The sequence below is a fragment of the Sceloporus undulatus genome, chromosome 4, assembly GCF_019175285.1.
Source record: "Sceloporus undulatus isolate JIND9_A2432 ecotype Alabama chromosome 4, SceUnd_v1.1, whole genome shotgun sequence".
Classification (NCBI taxonomy): Eukaryota; Metazoa; Chordata; class Lepidosauria; order Squamata; family Phrynosomatidae; genus Sceloporus; species Sceloporus undulatus.
This window is the reverse complement of record NC_056525.1, coordinates 87,993,508-88,011,531: the sequence shown is the minus strand read 5'-3', so window position 1 is coordinate 88,011,531 and position 18,024 is coordinate 87,993,508. Positions and strand designations below refer to the sequence as shown.

The window sequence follows — 18,024 nt, the reverse complement described above, 5'->3', positions numbered from 1 at the left end:
AAATATAGTTTCAGTTACATTAGTTTGAGGAGGAGAGACAGAGAGACAGTGAAATAAATTACATCCCATTGATTTAAACTTGCTTAAATCTGGCTGGAGCCCATCTTTTGCTTTTTAAAAACATTCTTTTGAATCATCAAGCTAATGTGAGCCCAAACCATCTAGATATTGTGTGCCCAACCAACCCTATCTAATTTTTTTTAAAAAGTGAATGAATGAATGTATTCTTAGGTTACATTTGCAAGCTCAGTGTAATTTACCATGAGGGTTGACAAACTAGTTCTGTGTCATTGTTTAGTATTTTTTACTGTTAGGAAGAACAAGGTGCCTTTCATACCTGAGATATAGTCAAGTACTGCATCCATCTCAAAGCATACAGAATGCATCAAAATTTCAAATATGTTTGATTTGGTTATAAAGATCATTTTTTAGAACCTCACCCACTGCCAAATCGCTACTTTTACAATGAGCAACTACTTCAGGGCGCACTGGAGAACAGCTGAACTAATGAATACTGTCCTATTTGCATTGATATTTAAATGTAACCAATTCTTTAAATGAAAAAAGAAGCTCTTGTAAATTTACAATTAAAACTCAGTAGTATCAAATTAGAATGATCAAATCACAGTAATATGTAATCATTGAGAATATATCTGGCCTTTAACTCACAGAATCATAGAGTTGGAAGAGACCACAAGTGCTATCCAGTCCAATCCCCTGCTATGCAGGAATACATAAATCACTCTTGATAGATGGCCATCCAGCCTTTGTTTAAAAACCTCCAAAGAAGACTCTACGACACTCAAAGCAGTGCATTTCACTGCAGAACAACTTTTACTGTCAGGAATTTCTTCCTAATATTTAGATGGAATGCCTTTTCCTGTCATTTGAATCTACTGCTTCATGTCCTAGTCTCTGGAGCAGCAGAAAACAAACTTGCTCCATCCTATATGGCCAACACAGCTACCCCTAGATGATTTTTGGATTTCAAGTTACCGCATTTTAGCCATCACAGGGGAAGAGAGAGCCAGTGCACTGAGACTTTGCCATCTGAGGCTTCTGCCTCCAACAAAAGTAAAACAATGTTATCTAATATTGGCACTGATTGGCATGCTTTACCGCTATACCACCTAAAGTTTTCCTGACATGAAGACTTCTTGAGAAATTCAATGTTCTCTGCCTACATAGGAGCCTGTGGCTTCACAAAAGAAGGAGACATGCTGGATTCCAAGGAAACATCTTCTTTGAATTGCAAGTGGACATTACATTTCCTTGAATTTGAAAATCTCCCAGTGACCACATGGCCAAAGGGGGAGGTGCCAGTCGGCAGATAGCCCTCCCTACTATCTGAACTCAGAAACAGAAAATACAGGCCTATGCCTCCATCCTCAGGCCTATGCCTCCATCCTTCAAAAATTTAAACATCACTATCATGTCACCTTTACGAGAGATACTGTTGCTTTCCTCAATCTGGACACTACGCTCCTACTGATGCAACCTAGGCTTGTATAGGCTTTTTTTAGCTGGAACATCACATTGTTGACTCATATTCAGCCTGTGAACATGACCTCCAGATCTGTTTTGTATGTACTATTGTCAAGCCAGGTGTCACCCAGCCTATATATTTTTCTGACTAAGTGTAGTACTTTACATTTTCCCCCTTTGAAATTCATTTTCACACACACACACACACACACACACCCCTTTATAATCCCATCTCTAATCTTTGCACATTTCTGGAAATACAGTCATCCTCTTCCTGAAAGACAACTGTGAGCTTAGGTATTTTTCTTTTTTTTTTTTAAATGCTGAATTTGTAAACTCATACCAAAAGATCTTTTCAATAGACAATGCCACTTGGACCCAATCTTACAAAATGGCAACATGGAAGTTCTGCTTCAACAACCATCCTCCACTCCTAGTAGCAAATCTTTTAAGCAGATCCCAGGACGACCATGCGAAGTAGTGGAGTTTATTCTTAACTCCCTAGTTGAAATCCACTGGGGAAAGAGGATACAGTAGTGCCATCACTACTTAGGTGGCTCCACTGATTTTGAGATCACTTACATACTGAAATCAAATATTTAAGAAATCTCCATGGGGTTTTCTAGCATTCCCTTGTAACAGTTAAGCAAACCTACTTATTCCAGACTCTTTCATTTACTTGCCAGATCTTCCCTTTCACCAAGAAAAACAAAACAAAACAAACCTTACCTTTCTATCTTGCCAACAGAGGCTAAAAGGTACTAACCATTTGTGAAAATCCTGTATTATAGATTAGTGGTGGGCAACTGTGGGAGGCTAAATGGCCACCCTCCCTACAGCATGCAAAAAACTGAATCCCCTCCAAACACCCTTTAGGGGATGTGGGGATTTTTTGCGATGGGGGCATTTTATACTCTGCAGAAACCATTTTACAATAGGGAGGGAGCCTTATTCATTCTTTATATATTTATTTAATTTATATTCTGCCTTTCCCTGGCACAGGACCCAAGGTGGCTTCCTGTTTATTTTTGTTTATATAAAAAAGGCCTCTCCAGGCTATAAAATTATGACACTGGGGGAGGGGGATGCCCCTCACATATCCAGAAGGCTTCTGGAAGCAATTTGTGGCACCTTGTTTTGCAAGAAAGCTTTTTTTTTTTCTTTTTCTTTTTTACATTTGTTTTATACATTACTGCCCATGGGAGGTCAGAAAACAGTCCCAAAGGTCCACATACAGACCTTGGAAAGCATTTTGCTCATCCTTGATGTAGATAGATGTATCATTTTGTACCTGGTGTTTGTGGATGTTTGCAAGCCCTCCTGATCTGCATTTGCAAATGATAGCCAGCTTAATCCAGTCTAACTCGTTTCCTGCTTCGGGAATACTGTATTTTTTAAAGTTGTCCTAGGACCTAAGATTAAAATTTGAAGTGAAAAATATTAAAATAAATACAGATGGATATAGACTCACCATTTTCTGGCTGGTCCTTAATATCAGCTTCACTTGGCTGGCTTGGACTTTCAGACTGACTTGAATCTAAAAAACATAAAGACGCCCCAAAATTATAGGAATCAACTGCAGACTGGTAACAAATGTTCAGAACTTCAGAGTTCAAATGAAATATATTAAAATCTACATTTTTCTTCAACTAATAAGACGGAAAGCAGGTAAACTAATATCTCCCCACTTTTTAAAAACATGGAATTATAGCACTGAAGTCATGACATGACCTCTTACTTCTCAATCCTTGTATAAGAAATTATTTTTTGAAAAAACTTCAGAAGATATTCATCTGAAATACAAATTACTGATTTGGTCAGATTTATTAAAACTGTGCAGCCAGCCAGAGAGTTTGGTTTTGTAGTCCACTGTTGTGCTAGTGAACATAGTAGTCCCTAATACTGTAATATTGTCATGATTATTCAGTATGCTAGCAGTTTGCTGTTAAGACATTAACCTTTTCATGTTCACATTATTAAGTACTTTTGGCAGAATGAAAGCACAGACTTAACAAGGTACTATATATAGTTCACGGAATATTATGAATGAATTTCATCCTGAACAAAAGGGGTTCAAAAACTCTATTCACCCAAAACAAATATATCAGTTTTTGGCAATGTACAATGCATATGAGCACCACAGCAGGTGGCAAACAGGTAAATCTCTCAGTCCCTACACTACAGTTGTGATCCACACTACGGCTTCTCTGCTTATTTTGGGATGAAAAGCTCACAATTTGACTGGGGGAAGCATAGCTGCTAGCCACATCTTTAAAAATAGGATTGTCCAACACTGTCTTTTAAACCATAAAACAATAAATATGCCAGTCCAAACAAGTTCTAGCGATTATAAGACAGCAATAAAAATTCAGAGTAAAATGAGCGTCTAAAGCTGAAATCATAGGCCTGTTACAGACTGCCAAAATAAAGCTGCTTCGGGTCTCTTTGGAGGTATGCTATTTAAATGATGCATGGGTCCTAAGAGTCCGGAGGTCGTGCCAAAGCCACACTCCATTCCTAAGCACTGGAGCGCAGCTTTCGTGCAGCTTCCGGATTCTTAGGGTGCATTCATCATTTAAACAGCATACCTCCAAAGAGACCCGAAGCAGCTTTATTTTGGCAGTCTGTAACAGGCCATAAGTACATTTAGATGGATGTAAGCAGGGTAAATAGAGGTAAAATTTTTTTTTAAAAGATGCACATGGCCATGTAATTCCTGATAGTTATTTGATACCATCCTCAAGTATATATGCCCCAGTCAACTGATGATAACAATTCAAAGTGGGTTTTAGTCCATTAAAATTTATGCCACACACTTGTGCAGTGCCAAAGGACTTCTTTCCTTCCTTCCTTCCTCTTTCTTTCTTCCTTTCCTTCATTCTTCTATTACTTTACATGTAATATTTTGAGGTATTTTTAAAAGTTCAGAAAAAAATTAGGTTGGTTCTTAATGTTTCAAAAGATACCCTCTACCACACAGAGACATAAAAACATTCAGTGAGGAATAAACACTTCCCCACACAATTGCCTTACTTCAAAGATATATAAAATCGAACACAGAAGAGTTTGGGAAACCAAAGGGAATCAATATGTTACACAAAACAAAATAACCCCATCCACTCTCATACAATAACTTTGAATTAATAATGGATTGCCATCCTGTTTTCCTTTCCCTCCCCTCACTCTCCCTTGCACTTGGTTGTATTTACCAAGTTGAGATCTGCAAACAGAAAAATGTCAGTGTGAACCTGAAGAAATGTAATAAAGATTCTAAGTGTGGGGCACTGGTATCATACTTTATATACAATAATTTATATCTGTAAAGAAAGCCTCCAGATTTGGTGCTCAAACCAGGATACAGTGGATTGCAAAGGACAGATTTAGTAACTGGGCCTCTGTGGAGATATCTTCCAAATGTCAACCTAGGTAAATTCCTAATTGTTAAAAAGTATCTTCTTTCTGTAAAGTTAACCACAGCTTCATGGTACTTTTCTTTTCAAGACACAGTTTCATTCAATGATGTGTGATTACCTATCCCAAGAATTCTATGCACTTTGGTTAAGCTTGAATCCTGAATCATGTGGAAGTTAGCATTTTCTCCTGGTCTTTCCCATTAGTTTATCTGATTGATTTACATCTCATCTATTGGGATGTCATCAATAAAGACAATGACTTCTTTAATACCCCTATGAAGATTCTGTCATCTTCCTTTTAAAGGTTTTAGAACCTGTTGTGATTCCAAATTTCAAGTTCTGAAAACAAAACAAAAAGCCCAAAGGTTGTGATAAATTTCATTAGCTTAGCACTTTGGTTTTCAGTTTGATGTCATATTGTGAAGAAGTTCTTTAATGTTGGAAAAACATATTTTATCTGGCTTTAACCAAACTCTTCCCCATCTATTCTTAATACATATATTTCCTCACTTTTCTTGATGACTGGATCCACTGGTATTTATCATAGAATCATAGAGTTGGAAGAGACCTCAAGGGTCATCCAGTCCAACCCCCTGCCATGCAGGAACACAGAATCAAAACACTCCACCAGATTCTGAGGGAATGTGTTCCACTGTCAAACAGCTCTTATTATCAGAAAGCTCCTCCTAATGTTTAGGTGGAATCTCTTTATGTGTAGTTTGCATCCATTGCTTCGTGTTCTAGACTCTGGAGCAGCAGAAAAAAAGCTTACTCCTTCTTCAGTATGACACCCCTTCGAATGTTTAAACAGGCCTATCATATCATTTCTTAACCTTCTCTTCTTCTGGTTAAACATATGCAGCTCCCTAAGTCTCTCTTCATAAGGCATGGTTTCCAGACCCTTCACCATTTTGGTTGCCCTTCTCTGTCTACATCCTTTTTGAATTGTGGTGTCCAGAACTGGACACAGTATTCCAGGTGAAGTTTGAGAAAAGGAGACTAGAGTGGCACTATTACTTCCCTTGATCTAGACACTATATTTCTATTGATGCAGGCTAGAATCTCATTGGCCTTTTTAGCTGCTACATCACACTGTTGACTCAGGTTCAACTTGTGGTCTACTAGGACTCCTAGATCCCTTTCATATATAGTCTTGTTAAGACAGGTGTCTCCCATCTTATATCTATGCATTTCATTTTTTCTGCCTAAGTACTTTACATTTCTTCCTGTTGAAACTGTTATCTTTAGCTCAGCTTTTGAATCTATTAAAGTCATTTTGAACCTGTCCTCTGGGATATTAGCTACTCCTCCTAATTTGGTATCATCTAAAACAGGGGTAGGCAACCTACGGCCCGCGGGCCGATTAGGCCCGCCGAGGCCTTCCCAGCGGCCCCTGCGCAGTCCTGCCACCGTTTGCCACCGATCACCCCATTTTTCCGCCGCTCCGGGCGCCATTTTGTTTTTCAAAATGGCAGCCGAAGTCTTGCGTGATCTCAGGATGGCAAAGGTCACGCGAGACTTCGGCCGCCATTTTGAAAAACAAAATGGTGGCGCCCATCTAGGAGGCCCGGTGCAGCCCCTGGAGCACTCCAACAGGGCTCCAGGGGCTGCAGCAGGCCTGCAGCAGGCTCCACCTCACCCTCTGCCCTCCTCCTCCTCCTCCTCCCTAAGAGCAGGGAAAGGAGGAGAGGCAGAAGGAGTGCAGAGCGAGGGAGAAAGGGAGCCAGGGAGCCACAGCCACAGCGAAGCAAGAGAGGTTGGTTCATTGGGGGAGGGGGTTAGCTGAAGCTACACCAACTACTTGTGGCTTTCTGGGTTGAGCCAGTGCATGCTTGCTGCCATTTTAGCAATTTCCATGCATGTAACTTTAATATTATTATGATTATTATGATTATTATTTACTTGCCCTTGGTGTACTTTCTGCAAAATTCCTTCTTAGCACCTTGTGCTTTTCTGGGTTGAGCCACTGCATGCTTGCTGCCTTTAATTTTGAATTGCATTTTAGTAATTTCCATGCCTGTAACTTTAATATTATGATGATGATGATGATGATTATTTACTTGCCCTTGGTGTACTTTCTGCAAAATTCCCTCTCAATGAGAAAGAGGAGGAGGAGGACGAGGAGGAAGAGGAGGAGTGTGACTTTCCAAAGTGCATTTCTGTGTATTTTTGGTGCATTTATTGATGAAAGATCTGCTGTAACAATGATAGTAGTGGTGATGATGATGATGATGCTTCGGTGGAAGCTCCACCCCCGGAGGGTGGACGCTCCATCCCTGGCATGTGGCTCCGCCCCTGGAGGGTGGAAGCTCCACCCTGGCATGCAGCTCCGCCCCCGGAGGGTGGAAGTTCCACCCCCAGCATGTGGCTCCACCCCTGGGGGTTGGAAGCTCCACCCCTGGCATGCGGCTCCGCCCTGGAGGGTGGAAGCTCCACCCCCGGCTTTGGCCCCCCAGTTGTCTGAGGGACAGCAACCTGGCCCCCGGCTCAAAATGGTTGCCTACCCCTGATCTAAAAATTTGATAAGCCTGTCCTTTATTTCTTCATCCAACTCATTAATAAAGATGTTGAAAAGCACTGGTCCCATTTCAGAACCTTGTGGCACCCAACTAGTCACTGTTCTTCAAGTTGAGGAGGAGCTATTGCTGAGTACCCTTTGGGTACTAATTACAAATCCACCCAACAGTTGCATTGTCTAACCCACATTTTACTAGCTTGTTTGCCAGAATATTATTATTATTATTATTAAACTTTATTTCTAAAGCGCTGTAATTATACACAGCGCTGTACAAATATCATCGGGGTCTTTGATGAAGGCCTTACTGAAATCAAGATATGCTACATCTACAACATTCCCTTTATCTACCAACCTGCTAGTCTAGCACAAAATGGTACACAAAGAGATAAAGGACTTTATCACAACACCAAGTTGTCTTGCAGCAATTGCATTTTTTAAAGAAACTGAAACATACTTGGATGGGAACAATTATCATCATATTTCTCTGTGATTGTGCTACGTTACTGTTCTGGTGATATACAGTAGTGGTATCACTATTCTGCACTACCTCACTTATTATGCTGGTGTTGCTTTTGTTATTCTTATTTATTATTCATTTTTTAAAACTGAGTGTTTACTGTGGCAGATTTATTATTTAGATTTCAACCCCCCCTCTCTTTTCCACTCATCTTTGTTGCTACTACTTCTCCTCCTCTATATCATGTCTTAGAATGGGGGCAGGGGGAGAACTTGCCACCTACCATCTCCAACCACAATGCCTGAATCAATAATAATAATAATAATAATAATAGTTTATTTTTACCCCGCTTTTCCAATGTGATCAAAGCGGCATACAGAATATCAATAAAATACATTACAATCCATAAAAACAATACACAGGATTAAAAAGAACAATACTCAGCCAGCTGAGTGGGGGAATCCAAAAACATTACAAGAGTTGTGCCAGGTGGAGGGCGAAAACCATATGATTAACAGTCATGGGGGGAAAGCTTGGGAAAAGAAGAAGGTCTTAAGATTCTTCTTAAAAAGATCCAAAGAAGTGGTGGAGCGGAGCTCATCGGGGAGATTGTTCCATATTCTTGGGGCCAAGATGGAGAAGGCCCATTGTGAGGTCCTCACATAACGTGCATTTGGGACCTCCAGCAAATTTTTCCCTGCTGACCTGAGTGTGCGGGGCGGATTATATGGGGAGAGGCGGTCCTCCAAGTACCCTGGGCCCAAGCCATTTAGGGCTTTATAGGTAATAACCAACACCTTGTATTGAGCCCGGAAGCAAACAGGCAGCCAATGAAGATCTTTCAAGACTTGAATCAAGACTTCAATACAAGCTTCCCTCCCTTCCTCACTCTCTGGTAGGGTAGCTGGTAGTCCCCCTTCCATAACCCTTCCCAAGATGATTATACTGTATGGTGGGGGGAAACCTGTGAAAGAAACTTTTGCAAAAAGTCACACAGTCAAAAATGAAGTAGATAGATGAACAGGTGAGAAATCATTTACTTCACCATCCCCAAAGATTTAAGGGAAATGGGAGGGCACAAATCAGGAGGAAACATTTGGATATCATTGCATGTGAAAGTCATTTTCTGGGAAAGAACCTCTATATAAAAGAGTCACAAGGCTGGATACACAGCAGAAAAAAGCAAAAACAAAAAAGGAAAGGAGGAGGAGGAGGAGATGATGATGATGACAGTGGCACTGTCTATGGTGAATAACTCATTTTTCAACCATTTATAGCCAGGCATAAGAAAATGCACCTCGGATCAGTGAAGGCAGAGAGAGAGAGAGAGAGAGAGAGAGAGAGAAGAAAACCGCACAACTTCACAACTGCAGCAGAACACGATCACACCACAAACAATAGTTCAACAGCAGTGATTCTGCATCCAAGCAATTGACAGATTTTCCCCATAAATGACAAGATGCATTCCACCAACGATTGAAATGCAAAGCAGCAACAGGAGAGACACAATGCTGTGTGATAAACATCAGCCAAAGATGCTACTATCCTGCTGTAATTCTGATTTAGAGCCTTATATGATAAAGTCCAAAGAATCAGGGAAAGCTATAATCTACCATCTATAAAAATTAAGGTTCTGATGGAACTATATAATAGTATTCTAAATTGGAGTCTGCCTCTAGCCAAATTTTACTGCAAAAAGGGTTGATAAAAACATAAATAATTACAAAATTGTTACAAAAAGAACACAGACACAATATAATAATTTAAAAATCTTCTTAATTTCATTTGAAGAAAGTTAAGCACCTACATAATTCTCCCATCAAAACAACTGGGATTTAAAGGGGATTATGCAGAGTGATATTAAAACGAGACCTTAATTTACTACAGATGGAGCTAGAGGCATTATATTGAAGGAAAATTTAGAGTTGGAGAGATATTTTAGTCCAATAATTTATTTTCAGGAAACTTTTGCTGGTAAGTTTAATCAAAACTTAAATGTCAAAGAGCTTTGCATTGCTTTGCTTTGCTTTATTTTGGGGAGTGAGAAGGAGTAAGAAATCTATAGAAAGGGATACAAATTAGCTGCATTTCTATAGCAATGCTCCTCAGAGATTGCAGTGTGGGATTGCATTGGGGCTACTAAAATATATAATTGTTGAAATAATTCCCTAATTTGATTAATATACTGGGAGAAAAACGGGGACAGAGAATCCAAACCTTTTGATAGAGCATCTAATTTCATGCTCAGGTTTTCAGACTTTTTAGCCCTTAGCCAGGATTTCTTGCCTTTCACAGGCACAGTAATACTATATCAAAATCCTAACTCTGATCCTGAAACTTTATCAGTCTCTAAAAACCGCAAAAAGCTGTAGGTTTTTCTCTCTCACTAAAATGGGAAACCTTTTGACCTTTTTAAAAGAATCCAAAGAATGCTACTGTCTAGTTTTACAGAAGTCTTGGGGATATGTGGGTAGAAAACTCATAAATCTCTTCAAATAACTGCAGTTGGGAAAAGGGATCCTGGGGAATGAAAATTATAAATAAAGAGTTACAGCACACCATAACTGGAATATTAACACAGACGAGCCACGGTGGTTATTTTAGTCATAGGAATAAATTATTTTATCATTGAATACAGTGTATGAAATGCCTCCACTGAAATTATTAGAGGAAGGATGAGATGTGAGATGTTCACATTTCATATTAACTTTTATCTGCAGCCTTTAACTACCATTAGCTCTTTCATGGGTGAAAGTTATCCAGTGTTGTTTTTTAGTGACTACAATCATACAGAATCTGAGTGTGAGGAAAACTCTTCAGTGAACCCAGAGGGAACTAAATAAACTTTTTAAGGGCTGGGTCATACACACTGCAGAAGAAATGGAAAAACCCTGGAGAAAATATCAGGGTAGCACATTGTTTAATGAGATCACTCGGAGGCAGTATCTTTTGTGAACCTATCACTATCATCATCATCATCATCATCATCATCATCATCATCATCATCATCATCAATGTCATCATCAATATCCCACCTTTCTTCCAATGAGTTCAAGGTGGTATACACAACTGCTTCATGGCCACTCAGGGGCTGTACAAACAGCCTGTAAGAGGCGGCTATATGCCGCCCCGGAAAGCACTGGGTTGTGGATGCGGCAACCACATGCCACACCTGGTGCAAAAAGAACCTGCAAATGGTGGGTTCTTTTTCCACCCTGGAAAGGGCATCACAGGCGCTGCACTGCGGTGTTATGATGCCCCTTTGGTGCTGCATCATGGTGTACATCATGTAAATGGGCACATGCGAAAATGCCTTTGAAGACTACTTGGAAGTTTCAGCAAGTATAAAACAGGCCCGAAAGACTATTAGCAGGACCAGTTGTGGGAATGTATCTCACAGTTTTTCAAATATTTCCACTGGTTACTAATCCATTCCCATGCTTATTTCCAAGCTTCCCTTGGATACCTGTCATGGCTTTAGATTACAGTACTCTCATTACCTCCAAACATCTTTGAAAATGGTAAGAGGAAGTGACATGGCATCATTTCTAGTCACCATTCTGAGACGGAATGCAGAGAAAAATACAGAGCTTGCTGTAAGAATAGCTTGCAGGGGGACTTGTCCATGCAGTGTGCAATCCTGAATTATTTGTTATTAGTCCAGAGACCCCAAAAGAGATGAAAGCTCTCAGGCAAACATAAATTCTTCCAATCCGGGATGAGGCACAGCTTTCCCAGCAGGGACGTAACTAGGATTTGGGGGGCAGACTAAGTGCCACCATTATAATGGGGCTTGAGTGCGGTGGCGCAGCAGCACACACCATTCATTTTTCTAATGGAAGGGGGGGTCCGGACCCCAAGAACCCCCCCCCTTGGCTACGTCCCTGTTCCCAGGAAAACATCAGAAAGGCAGAATGCCTGAGGATACTCCAGAGCTACTTTCTAACAGACCTCTCGAGCAGGGATTCTCAACCTTTCATCCTCCAGCTATTTTGTACTTCAGTTCCCAAAAGCCTTTGGCCTCATGGGAAATGACAACAAGTTCTGGGAGTTGAACTTCAACAGCCACAGTTCTGGAGCAACAGCTTGAGATGGGCATTTGGAAATGTTAGGTGGAAAAATATTTCTCTTTCTTCCCTACCTATTAACTTGATCAGGTTTCTATCAATAGTGTAGATACTGATTTACCTGATTTTTTCCCCTTCAAAATCCTTAGCTTCCCTGCCACAACACTTATCAGGCCTGAATCCAATTGCTAATTCCATCTAGTGTAGTGCTACTGAATTAATTGCTAAATGTAGGCAACTACACCTGAAGCTATAATACACCATAGTGAGAACACTTATATAAATCCTATTGATTTAATGTATCTACTCTAGTTGGAACTATTAGGAGGATTCAGGCCCTAGTCCTTTCTTTTTTAGCAATTATTTTGTATCCTATCAACTCCTGAGAAAAGGGTTCTACATTGTGGTAAAATCACAGCAACCCAGACTCATTTTTCTGAGAGGGCTCCTAATTCCCATACACTGGGAAAGAGATTATCGTTGATAATGGAAATGTAAATTAAAGCTTGCTGTTGTTTATTCCAGACAGACATTTGTGTGTTAAGTCTGTTTATCAGGCAACACTCTGTCTAAGCCAGGAAGCAGTCAGCCTTTGTGAGAAGATGTATGCAAATATATTTCCCAAGAGTCCTTGCAGCAAACTTTTGTAGCCAATCTATCCCAACCTCCCACTCCTTGTTACTTTACCAGTAAAATTGTATTAAGCCAGCCCACAAGCAAATGAGCAAAAACAACTAGCTAGACTATTCTGATGAGCATGAATAAAACCAAAACATGTGCGCACAGTCTGCTGCCCTTTATTCTAAGCAGACTTTGTGTATTACATCTGTTTAGCAAGTAATACTTTGTCTGAGTTGTCGGGCTTTGTAAAAAGAGGTTCCCAGAAACTTCAAGGTAAATGTTATGCACAGAAGATCCTCATTACAATCTATAACACACAAATCTATATAGAATATTATTGGGATTATTAACAGGACTCTCAATAACTGTATAAAGTTGAGCTTCACTTTAATTTATTCTAATTTCTGCATGAAGAATGTACTGGTACTGACAGGCTACATTTTTGGAGAGAAAATGTTGCCAACTTTTGACATACTTTAAAATGTTAGCTTTCAAAACTTTTGTTCACTTAGTTTCATCGCTAGACCACATTTCTTTTGTAGCTTCATACATAAATTTTTGACTTGATTGAAACTGTCATTAAAAATTTCTTCTAAAAAGTATTCTTAAATGTTACTCTGTTCCGCTTTTTAATAGTGAAAAAAATTCAATGGTGAAGGAGAACAAAAAATCTGTTACCCAGAGGAATTAAAACCCAGGTTTTCTGGTCTACCCTCCCACTAACCAAAAATAAACATTTTAGGACTTCGCTTGTTTGTATTCTCTTCACTGGGCTTGTATGCATCAGCAGCTAAAAACAAAGAAACTTTTAGCTTCTCAGACAAAATGCAGAAGCTCTCCAAACGACAAAGCAAGGGGAGGGGGCTGGGAAGCATTCAGAAAGTCTGACAGTCCATTCAATATACGGATGATGGCCATAATGCATCCAGGGTCCCCTTGCTAATTAAATATGCATTGGCACAGTTTTGATCGATGCGAGCCATGGATCCGATGACACACCTGCAAAATCGTGAGCCCAGCACTCCCAGGGAAAAAAGGGGGGAAAATACAGCCTGTCTCCTTATCTTTGTTTTCAAAGGCTCTCAATTTCTGTGCTTAGATATCTAATTTAATTCTCTCACCCCTCAGCAAACTGGATTAGGAAAGTCAATACTGCCTTTGTGCATCGACAGGAACACACAGCTTTCCTTTTATTCAATTTAGCCATGACCTTTAGACAAAGATAATGACAACTGTCTAAAAGAAAGGTACAGCTTCAAGGAAGGAGCTCTTGAGGGGGCCCCCCTTCAGTCTCCTGCAGTTCCACCACTCTGGTCTGTCTACAAGCTAAGCTTTCGCACAAGGAACCAACACTGAGCTGGTGCCTGAAAGCACTTAATATTGCCACAGGCAACTTTGTTGTTCAACACCCAACTTCTGGACTTGGACTCACTTTCTAACTTGTTGCCAAGAAAAAGTAGTAGCTACTTGGACAGGATGTTGTTTTAGTGGCTATGGTTTTAAAAAAGAGATGGCAGTTGGCTGATAGGCTTTATAAAAACAAGACAAAGAAAATGCCAGGACATGTTGGCTGTCGGGAAGGTAAGAACACCCAAACCATTGCATCACTGGGTGAATTATAAGGAAAGATTCTGCCCAAAATATGCCATGAAAGCACTTCAACTCTGAGAAGAGATCCACCTCTTTTTTTACTGTAACAATCACTGGTACTTCAAAAGAATCAAAATTAGACACATTTACACAGGCTATTCAACCACTGTTGGGTAATAAAGTTCAGTAGTAGCCTTACTTTCCTCCTTTCCTGGGTCATAATAATTGGCCTATTTATTTTTGAAATGGTAGTTATAATTTAATAGTAATAACAGCCACCAAAATTTTTATTTAGAACCCCAGATATGTTTTTCCTTGATGATAATCTATGGCTAGTTATGTCATATGAATTATGGTGTATTATGGTGAAGGGGGAAAATACATCCCATACAACTATATTTATATATCTATGTAGAGATATATCTGTATTTATGTGAAAAAATAGATTCACAATGTGAAAAAAATTAAAAAGGAGTGGCGGGATAAACCATATGGATCAAGAAAGTTGCACATTTCATCATCATAAACTGATTTACACACAGAGAGAGTCTATGTCCTCTTAGTCATATTTTAGCCTTCCCTCACAACTGATTTTCATTATTCACTACTATGAATTCTAACGTGATTTAAATTTATTGGGTCATTTAAAATTTTAGAGAGCTTCCAATTGGATCTATATGGCTTTCTAGACATATGCAGAGCTCAGTTATTTAAAATTAATTGCAGTACAATAATTTTAAATTACTTCACACTGTACTAATCTCAAGTGCTTTGAAATATCTGAACTGCTCTATTTAGAAGCCATCAAAACTCTGCTGCATATGGGCGCCACAGATCAATTTAAAATACTGAATGGACTTCTAATGATTTATGCCAACAAGCAAACAATCACAGTAACCTTGTTGTCAAGACATAGTATCCAGAATGTAGGTATGAATGTAGACTGTTTCATGTCCCAGACCTTTGCCTTCAATTAATAATTTCTGTGTAATCTGAAAAGTGGCTGCAAAATAGTTGTAAAGGTAAAATTATTATGATTAAGATGCTTAAGAGGTAAAAGAGTGGGCCAATGTGAGAAAGCAAGGCAACTGGATTCTTACCTGTGACATTTCTTCTTGAATCATCTTTACTGCTATTCTAAGAGTATAGATGATTCTCCACAAGTCAAGATAGAGAGCAGACAAGTATCAAGGAAATACTGTCTTAAACACTGACCTACATCTTCCTGTAGTTTCCCAATTGATAATTTCCAAAGCAGCAAGGAAGAAAGATAATGTTATCAACCAAAGTCAGATATGATAGACTCATTTTCATTAAAGATACCAAGTTCTCTCAAGGCAACATATAGTTCTCTAAGAACCACAGCTCCAAATGTCCAACTTTGTAATTTTTTGTAGTATACATTATCTGTCCTAAATGGGGAGCTAGAGTGACAGCAGAGATAATTCAAAATGAACAACATATAGGAAAGAACCCACTTAGCCATTTTCTCAGTTATCTCTGATACCAGTTCAGATATATAGGACGTCCTAAAGTAATACCCAACCTAGAATGAAGACAGTAAGACATGAGAAAACAGAGGAGGAGGAAGAAAGAGAACACTAAATTCTCACATTAAGAACAGAAACAGGATATTCAGAAGTACTCTATTCCCTCCAAAATAGCTTTTGTTACCAAAGTATGTATAAGGAAGTCCAAGTATCTTTCCTATATTCTTCCCAGGATGATGGATATCCTGCAGGGACAAGTGGCTGCTAAGTGAACTGTGACCCATGGGGTGAAATAGATGGGTAACATAAAGCAGTTTCCAGCCACCTTGAAGGCAGGGTATTTAGATGACGCATGCCTCAACAGAGTCTGGAAACCAGACCAAGGCCATGCTTCGGGGCTGAAAACTGGAGCAAAAAGAAGCCGGGGATAGTGTGGCTCAAGGCAAAAAATGCATATCTTTGCACCTAAATATACATACCCTAATGTGAGTGAGAGGCTGAAGCAAAGCTAAGAAATGAAAGTGTGACACTCCAATTGATGTAATTACAACATTTAAAAACCAGGCAGTCCAACAGGGGGGCATGGAGTGAAGGGGGGGGTGAAAGTGGCATCTATGGGGGGCCTCCATGATTGTTCTTTGCCAAGGTATCATTCACACACCGATGCACCAAAGCCCTGTACTGGCGAAGTATTGCACATGCAACCATGTGGCCAATCAAATGGGCAGCCATGCAATGGGATGGCATCTGGGCAAATGTGGGAGGTAGTTGGAAGTCACAGGTTTGTGTTAAAGTGTACATATATGATGGGGAGACAACAAAAAAAGTACCTAGCAGCATGGCTGTGCAGTCGGGCAATGCATATTCAGCCTGCCTTTGGAATGAGCTGTGTAGGCAGTGGGCAGTGGGGTTTCGATCGAGCTGCTTTTCCCTGCCCATCTAATTTAGGATGGCATCCCAACTTTTTAATACTTTTCTAAAATTTTCAGGCCCTGACCTATACTGATATGGTATACTCTTACTTCTATTATCTGTACCCCAATTGAAGAACAGCAGAACCTGCCCTGGAGTGTATTGTTATGAAGAACATTCTTCAGTAGAACAGAATGCCTACCTTTTCAAAGAGTATATAGGAGTATGTAAGTTGGAACAATAGCAATTCTTAAAAAATGGAAGAAATGTGCAGTGAAGAAATGTTTAGTTGCCATCCAACTAGTGCATCCTTTGCTTTAAAAGCATAACTTCCTACCTTCCACTTCATATTTGTTGAATATCTGTTTATGTGTGAATAAACAAATGTGTCTGCATATTTTGCCCTGCATACTTTGGTACAGAAGGCCTAAATACCCCAAAGGATCCTAGAATCACAAACCACAAGCACTACCAAGACCAATCCCCTGATATGCAGGAATACACAAAGTATCCCCAACAGATGGCCCTCCACTTTTTTATTGGATGTTTAATAAACTAAAGGGAATGTATTATTGTTGTATTGTCTATTTGTTCCTTTTACACACACAACACCTTGCCCACACTTACAATTCCACAACGTTCTTGACATGGAAGGATATAAAGCAGTGGTTCCCAAACTTGGGTCTTCCAGATGTTCTGGACATAATCTCCCAGAATTCCTGACTACTGGCTAGGGCTTCTGGGAGTTGAGGCCCAAAACACCTGGAAGACCAAAGTTTAGGAATCACTGATATAAAGAATGCCCTGTCCAGCATGGACTGAGAGCATGTCATCTGAAGCTCTTTATCTATATGGTACTTTCAATCAGATAACTTTCCAGCCACCATGAAGAAGCCTCAAGACAGAGATCTGAGGTGCTGGATCTGAGTTTTTGATCAGGATTTACACTTACGCTGCTCCAAATTACATCCCATAATGTTGGAAAGGTACCAAAATGTTCTAAGTGTCCTTATTCAAAAATAAAATAACTGAGGATAGTATGCAATGTAATGTGTTTGTGTCTCATCATTCCACTGTTCTTACATTAGGGGTGCCAAACAGAGGGGTGCCAAAATGGTTGGAGAAGTTTTGTAGGCAAATCATGTTTACAACATAGGTAAGATGTGGGCAGAAGAAGTGGCTGGAGCATTTTCAAATGCCATCTTAAATTCACTTTCCTGGAGAAGTACTAGATGGAACATCGATAACTCTTTCTGCTTCATGGTCAAGATCAATGGGAATACTTTTATATTTAGAATACACCAGTAACTCTATCACAACTATGTTCAGACTAAAGCATTTCCATCATTTTATATACCAGGTATATTTTAAATATCTATTTTTTCCTCTCACCAGATCCCTACTGGCAGTTTTTTTGTCATATTATTATTATTATTATTATTATTATTATTATTATTATTATTATTATTAT

The 18,024-nt window shown here is 39.5% G+C and overlaps 1 protein-coding gene across 8 annotated transcripts in view; it reads right to left on the bottom strand.

Annotated features, from left to right (window-relative positions):
- NFIA (nuclear factor I A) overlaps positions 1 to 18,024 on the bottom strand; it is a 599,011-nt gene that overhangs the window by 186,959 nt on the left and 394,028 nt on the right. For all 8 annotated transcript variants that reach the window (XM_042463280.1, XM_042463282.1, XM_042463279.1 and 5 more), the window contains exon 3: positions 2,957 to 3,022. In XM_042463280.1, the coding sequence (XP_042319214.1) occupies positions 2,957 to 3,022 (66 nt within the window). The remainder of the gene's footprint in view (positions 1 to 2,956; positions 3,023 to 18,024) is intronic.